This window comes from Zea mays, unplaced genomic scaffold (assembly GCF_902167145.1).
Source record: "Zea mays cultivar B73 unplaced genomic scaffold, Zm-B73-REFERENCE-NAM-5.0 scaffold_317, whole genome shotgun sequence".
In the NCBI taxonomy this organism is placed as follows: domain Eukaryota; kingdom Viridiplantae; phylum Streptophyta; class Magnoliopsida; order Poales; family Poaceae; genus Zea; species Zea mays.
Genome location: NW_023366945.1, coordinates 26,606 through 34,062, shown reverse-complemented (window position 1 = coordinate 34,062; position 7,457 = coordinate 26,606). Strand labels below are relative to the sequence as shown.

Here is a 7,457-nt window from a genome sequence, read left to right as displayed (position 1 = left end):
TGTTAGCCTTCGGTATTATTGAAAATGGTCGTTCATGGCTATTTTCGACAAAAATGGGCCCGACGTTCGTGGGTAAAAGTAAGAACGTGGGTACCGACGTTCTTACTTGAGTTAAGTTCATGGGTTATGTTAAGAACGTGGGTACCGACGTTTTTAAGTTAAGTTCGTGGGCCCCGGATAAAACCGTCGAACTTAACGAGTTAGGAACGTGGGTACCCACGTTCTTAAGTTAAATTCGTCGGACATATGGACACCGTCGAACCTAATCCTGAAAACCTAAATCCAAATCCCACACGCGGCTCTCTCTCTCACATGTCTCATTCCCGCCCACGCGCTCCTCTCTCTCTCACCAGCGCCAGGCCGCACCGCCGCCGCGCCACCGCCGAAGGAGGAGCACGCTCGCGCGCTGCTGGAGGCCGTCACCACGCCCTGCACGCCACCGAGGAAGGACGCCGCCACAAGTGAAGACGTTCCCAGCCGCCGGCGCCACAATTTCTGACCCGAACCCTAGGGTTTAGGGTTTAGGCCGCCACAAGCTATGTAACATGGGCAAGGATCTCTGGTGAGGAGAGCAGCACAGCGAGCAGGGAAACACCAGGGAAGTGTTCTGGCAGACAGCGCAGCGGCTGGGCGAGCGACAGCGAGTAGCGGGCAGGCAGCGGCGGCTGGGCGAGGACATGGGCAGACAAAAGACAGCAGCGGGGGCGGAGTTGTGGCGCGGCGAGGATCTCTGGTGAGGAGAGCAGCACAGCGAGCAGGGAAACACCACAGAAGTTTTCTGGCAGACAGCGCAGCGGCTGGGCGAGCGATAGCGAGCGGCGGGCACGCAGCGGCGGCTGGGCGAGTAAGGCGAGCGACTGGGCAAGCGGTTAGGCTAGGCCTTTTCCCTGTCGCTGTATTTACCGGCCGTAGATCCGCTCCTGGCTATGTTGTTACATTATTATTGTTTCCAAAATATTATACTTCGTTTCTTCATTTTCTCTGAATGGTTTTGCATCTTTGTCAACCATGGGATTGTTGTATGCTGAAATTTAACCGAAACAAATTCAGGCAGTCAGAAATTATTTGCTTCTGTCTCAGCACAAGCCCCTGATCGTTATAATTATTCATCAGTTTAATTTCTGCACTTCTCTTGTCTGGTTGTAGGTGCCCGCATCAGGAAATTGCAGGCTACTTGCGCATCAGAGGTCGTGAGTCAGAGTGCAAGGATCCTGATTATGACAGAAGCTATGACAGGTCAGTTTCTTTTGTCGTAACACATCTCTTTGATGCTAAACTCTTAGCGCACCGTAGACAGGAAAGCTTTTATGGCTATTTTTACCATGCTTCTGCTCTGTAGTTTCTTATGCATTGTATGAAGTTCTTCATTTGACTATCGTCCAAAACTTTTCAAGTCAACTGCAAAATATCAGTTTGATTGCTAATGATGGGATCCTAGTGAAGCATGTCAATAAGAGGATTCTTTCTTTTCATAGGAAACACTAAATCTTGTGATGTACTCCCTCTGTTCCTAAGTCTCTAGCGTATTAGTCATCTGCACAGTGACCAAGGAGCGCCGATATGCTTTTACTCGCAGTCTTCTTAGCCGTGCACTTTCGAATAAATCTGCAATTTTGGATCGTATCAGAGATGCAGTGTTTAAGAAAGTGAGTTTATTTCCTGAATTTTATTTTTCTTGTAGGAGCATGCTAGTTGTATGTAAGAGATTTTTTTTAAAAAAAGGTTGTCAAGTTCACAGGCTTGTTATATGTGTAACTTAGGAAAACTTCATAATAGCTGAATTTGATGAAAGGAAAAAAGATTAGTGTTTTGTACTAGAGTGAAATCTGTCAGGATTAGGATGGTGTCAATTTTTTTGTTAAAGTTTCCTTTTTCCCTCTTTTCTCTGTGAGGCCAATTGCAACCTGTCCTGTGATAGTATGATGTGTAGGGCCAAATTTGCTTCTATTATTTCTATGATTACATCAATACATTTTTTATCAAACCAGTGTGAGCTCTTGTTTTGAACACATGCCTTGGTAGATATTTAAAATCTCACCATGCATTCGTCTACTATAAGAAAAACGTTTTTGATGCACAAGTGATGCAACTACTTGTGGCCTTCTGGCACACCTATATACAAAGCATCAGCCCGTTAGGTGTCGAACTTGCTGACAGTTCAATTTTTGTTAATAAAGTCAAATTGGTTTTCTGGCCTTATTCAGGTGACAACCAAGTAAAACAAATTCGACAAGAATGAACACAGAAAGGTTTAAGTAGGAATATAGTGCCATCATGGGAAGATGTACTGCAGTCCAGTTCAGGTTTACCAACTTCATCCAAATACCAGGTGAGGAAATGGTAACTTGGGATTCTTCTTCCTTGTAGAACACATAAAACTGATGCATGTGGGATTGTGAAAAGTGAAAACAATCTATGATAGTCTTTTCAAAGATTCTTAGGTGGGACGTCTTGAAGTGTTCCTCATTCAATATGTATTTTTTTAACATTTGGTGTTTGAAGATAATCTTTTAAGGTACATTTAACAAAATGTACTTAGATGTCTTGTTCTCTCCATATCTAGATTATACCCCTTGTGTTCATTTTTTTCATAAATGTCTTTGTATGCTTATACTCTCACTGAACTGTATCAATGACTTGCGTTTTTGCACAGCAATCAGATGTCGAGTATCAGAAAAATTCAGAATACCATCCACTAGAACGCCTGGACAGCAGTGATTTACGCATACAACTTGCTGCTGCTAAAAAGTTTCTTTTAGGACCAGAAGCCACCGTTGACTCACCATCTTTGAACTCTATGCTGAGAAATAGAGCGAACTGTGTAACTGATACCATTTCAGCTTATGACAGTAGATTTGGAAGCTCTCTGAACCCAGATTGGCAAACAAAAACAACATTAACATTTCAAAGCAATTCTCAGGGCTCTGAAATAACGGAGTTGTTTGACCATGGTCATTTTGAACCCTACTCCAGAGAAGATACAACATTTGCTTTAGGACAGACAAACAAGTTTAACATTCGTGAGACCTCTCCAGAATGGGCATTTTCATATGAGATCACCAAGGTAAATCGTGAAGTTTTTGCTTTTTTACACCATAACACCAAATGTTCCCATTTACCGAGGCTTTTCTCGCCATCTCATTTATTCAGGTCATCATTACTGGAGATTTTCTATGTAATCCATCGAATTTGGGTTGGGCTGTGATGTTTGGTGATAGTGAGGTACCTGCTAAAGTAGTCCAGCCAGGTGTTCTCCTCTGCCACACGCCACTGCATAGCAGTGGAAATCTTAGAATCTGCATTACTTCGGGAAACAGAGAAGTTTGCAGTGAATTCAAAGACTTTGAGTTCCACTCAAAACCCTCTTCTAGTTTCACAGACATCGCACCATCTTCTAGACATCTGAAATCCAGTGAAGAGTTACTAATTCTTGCAAAATTTGCTAGAATGCTTTTGTCTGGAAATGGAGACCTTGAAGTTCCAGATGGTGATCCCCAATCTGGACAGTGTCCAAAACTTAAGATGGGTGAAGGGCTCTGGGATAGGTTGATTGAAGAACTCAAAGTAGGGTGTGAAAGTCCATTAAGCTCGATTGATTGGATTTTGGAGGAACTGCTGAAAAGTAAATTACAAAAGTGGTTATCTGTGAAGCTCAGAGGATTCAATGGAACAGATTCTATATCCAAGCATGACCAGGGTATTATACACTTAATCTCTGCCCTAGGCTATGAGTGGGCATTGTCTTCAGTTCTCAGTGTTGGTCTAAATTTTCGTGATTCAAATGGATGGACTGCTCTTCATTGGGCTGCTTATTTTGGAAGGTAATCAAAGTTTATATCATAGAGCTGGTACATTCCATTTTTCTTGCTACATTTTCTCCCTAGCAGTTTTCATGGACAGAACAGAATAGTTGCAAAGAAAGACATCCTTTTGTTCACTCAAGAAATTATTTTTGCATACCATTGTGTTGTACTATTGTTAAGTTGGTAACCAAGCAAATGCCAGTTGAAAAAAAACTAGAGCCACATAAAGTAAGTATGCTTCTTAAATTAAGTAGAGAAGTTATAAACCTTAATCAACGAATTGTTTCCTTCTGGTAAAATCAAGTATTTTGGGCTACCATGCTAGTTTGGTAAGGATGTCTCCAGCAGCTATTATATCACATTCCCTATCTCATCCCTATTTTAAACTTCACTCTGTAAACAATGTAATACTGTAATCTACAGTGCAAATCCCCTATTTACACGATATGCTGTGAACAACCTATGGTAATACCCATTCTAAGAACCTGGAGAAATAGCCGGTTTAACATTAACAATGGATACAGTAGATAAAAGATGTTTATCATGCTTTCCTATATCTTGGTGTACATGTCATTTTGTGATCTTCTTGGAAGCCACAGTTTGTGTTTATCATGCTTTCCTATATCTTCGTGTACATGTGATTTAATGCTAGCATTTTGTGATCTTCTTGGAAGCCACATTTTGTGTTTATCATGGTTCCTATATCTTTGTGTACATGTGATTTAATGTCAATTGTATATTTATGAGAATTTGGTTTATTTTGTAGGATTCCGACTCTCATCAAGTGACTCCTCCCCCTCACAATGACTTTGCGGACAGATGTCTCAATTCTAGTGGTGGAGCTACAAACAACAATCCGATGTCCTGATCGAGAGCGATGGAGCTAATGTTTGAACTTGTGAACTAAAAATGTGAACTATGGATGCGAACTTATGTATTTGGACTTATGTGAATTTGTGAACTTATGTATTTGGACTTGTGTGAATTTGTGATATGAATATATATCCATGTGTTTGAAATCTGTATTGTATGTGATATTCTGTGTTGCATGGATTTTATGTTTGTCTAATTTTTCATTTCTGTATTTTTTATCTTTTTCTGGAAAAGGGTTAAGAACGTGGGTACCCACGTTCTTAATGTTAAGAACGTGGGTACCGTCGAACTTAATGTGTAGCCCACGCAGACCGACGCACGCCACATAAGTTCGACGGCCACGTGCCCCGTCGAACTTAACATTAAAAACGTGGGTACCGTCGAACTTATGGGAACAACTTCGACGGACCCGTCGAACTTAAAAACGCACGTTCTTAATGTTAAGTTCGACGGTACCCACGTTCTTAATGTTAAGTTCGACGGTACCCACGTTCTTAACGTTAAGTTCGTCGGGGCCGTCGAACTTACTTCTCTAAGTTCGTCCAAAAATCGCCGTCGGCTATATTCGTCGGTAAACCCACGTTCTTACGGTAAGTTCGACGGCTTATTACATTAAGTTCGACGGTTTGTCACCCACGTTCTTTAACCAGTTTCCTGTAGTGGGGGGTTGTGTGGCCATTGATCATCGACCAGACGCTCATACACCTCACCCCACATATGTTTCCTTGCCATAGATCACATTCTTGGATTTCTGGTGGAGACCATTTCTTGTTCTAAAATCCGTAGGTGTTAGCCTCTAGTATTATTGAAAATGGTCGCTCATGGCTATTTTCAAGGTCGCTCATGGCTATTTTCATAAAAAATGGGGGTTGTGTGGCCATTTATCATCGACTAGAGGCTCATAAACCTCACCCCACATATGTTTCCTTGCCATAGATCACATTCTTGGATTTCTGGTGGAAACCATTTCTTGGTTAAAAACTCGTACGTGTTAGCCTTCGGTATTATTGAAAATGGTCATTCATGGCTATTTTCGGCAAAATGGGGTTTGTGTGGCCATTGATCATCAACCAGAGGCTCGTACACCTCACCCCACATATGTTTCCTTGCCATAGATCACATTCTTGGATTTCTGGTGGAGACCATTTCTTGGTTAAAAATCCGTACGTGTTAGCCTTTGGTATTTTTGAAAATGGTCATTCATGGCTATTTTCGACAAAAATGGGGGTTGTGTGGCCATTGATCATCGACTAGAGGCTCATACACCTCACCCCACATATGTTTCCTTGCCATAGATCACATTCTTGGATTTCTAGTGCAGACATTTCTTGGTCAAAAATCCGTAGGTGTTAGCCTTCGGTATTATTGAAAATGGTCGTTCATGGCTATTTTCGACAAAAATGGGGGTTGTGTGGCCATTGATCATCGACCAGACGCTCATACACCTCACCCCGCATATGTTTCCTTGCCATAGATCACATTCTTGGATTTCTGGTGGGGACCATTTCTTGGTCTAAAATCCGTAGGTGTTAGCCTCTAGTATTATTGAAAATGGTCGCTCATGTCTATTTTCAAGGTCGCTCATGGCTATTTTCATAAAAAATGGTGGTTGTGTGGCCATTTATCATCGACTAGAGGCTCATAAACCTCACCCCACATATGTTTCCTTGTCATAGATTACATTCTTGGATTTCTGGTGGAAACCATTTCTTGGTTAAAAACTCGTACGTGTTAGCCTTCGGTATTATAGAAAATGGTCATTCATGGCTATTTTCGGCAAAATGGGGGTTGTGTGGCCATTGATCATCGACTAGAGGCTCATACACCTCACCCCACATATGTTTCCTTGCCATAGATCACATTCTTGGATTTCTGGTGGAGACCATTTCTTGGTCGAAAATTCGTAGGTGTTAGCCTTCGGTATTATTGAAAATGGTCGTTCATGGCTATTTTCGACAAAATGGGGGTTGTGTGGCCATTGATCATCGACTAGAGGCTCATACACCTCACCCCACATATGTTTCCTTGCCATAGATCACATTCTTGGATTTCTGGTGGAGACCATTTCTTGGTCAAAAATCCGTAGGTGTTAGCTTTCGGTATTATTGAAAATGGTCGTTCATGGCTATTTTCGACAAAAATGGGGGTGTGTGGCCATTGATCATCGACCAGATGCTCATACACCTCACCCCACATATGTTTCCTTGCCATAGATCACATTCTTGGATTTCTGGTGGAGACCATTTCTTGGTCTAAAATCCGTAGGTCTTAGCCTCTAGTATTATTGAAAATGGTCGCTCATGGCTATTTTCATAAAAAATGGGGGTTGTGTGGCCATTTATCATCACCTAGAGGCTCATAAACCTCACCCCACATATGTTTCCTTGCCATAGATCACATTCTTGGATTTCTGGTGGAGACCATTTCTTGGTTAAAAACTCGTACGTGTTAGCCTTCGGTATTATTGAAAATGGTCGTTCATGGCTATTTTCGGCAAAATGGGGGTTGTGTGGCCACTGATCATCGACCAGAGGATCATACACCTCACCCCACATATGTTTCCTTGCCATAGATCACATTCTTGGATTCCTGGTGGAGACCATTTCTTGGTCAAAAATCCATACGTGTTAGCCTTTGGTATTTTTGAAAATGGTCATTCATGGCTATTTTCGACAAAAATGGGGGTTGTGTGGCCATTGATCATCGACTAGAGGCTCATACACCTCACCCCACATATGTTTCCTTGCCATAGATCACATTCTTGGATTTCTGGTGGAGACC

At 42.0% G+C, this 7,457-nt stretch overlaps 1 protein-coding gene across 1 annotated transcript; it reads left to right on the top strand.

The window, feature by feature from the left end:
- The first annotated feature begins 677 nt into the window (after positions 1-677).
- Positions 678-3,848, top strand: LOC109941763 (calmodulin-binding transcription activator 4-like). Its single transcript, XM_035963750.1, has 5 exons — positions 678-733; positions 1,147-1,236; positions 1,577-1,646; positions 2,654-3,064; positions 3,151-3,848. The coding sequence occupies exons 1-5, from the start codon at positions 678-680 to the stop codon at positions 3,823-3,825; spliced, it is 1,302 nt and encodes a 433-aa protein (XP_035819643.1). The 3' UTR covers positions 3,826-3,848.
- The last annotated feature ends 3,609 nt before the right edge of the window (positions 3,849-7,457 follow it).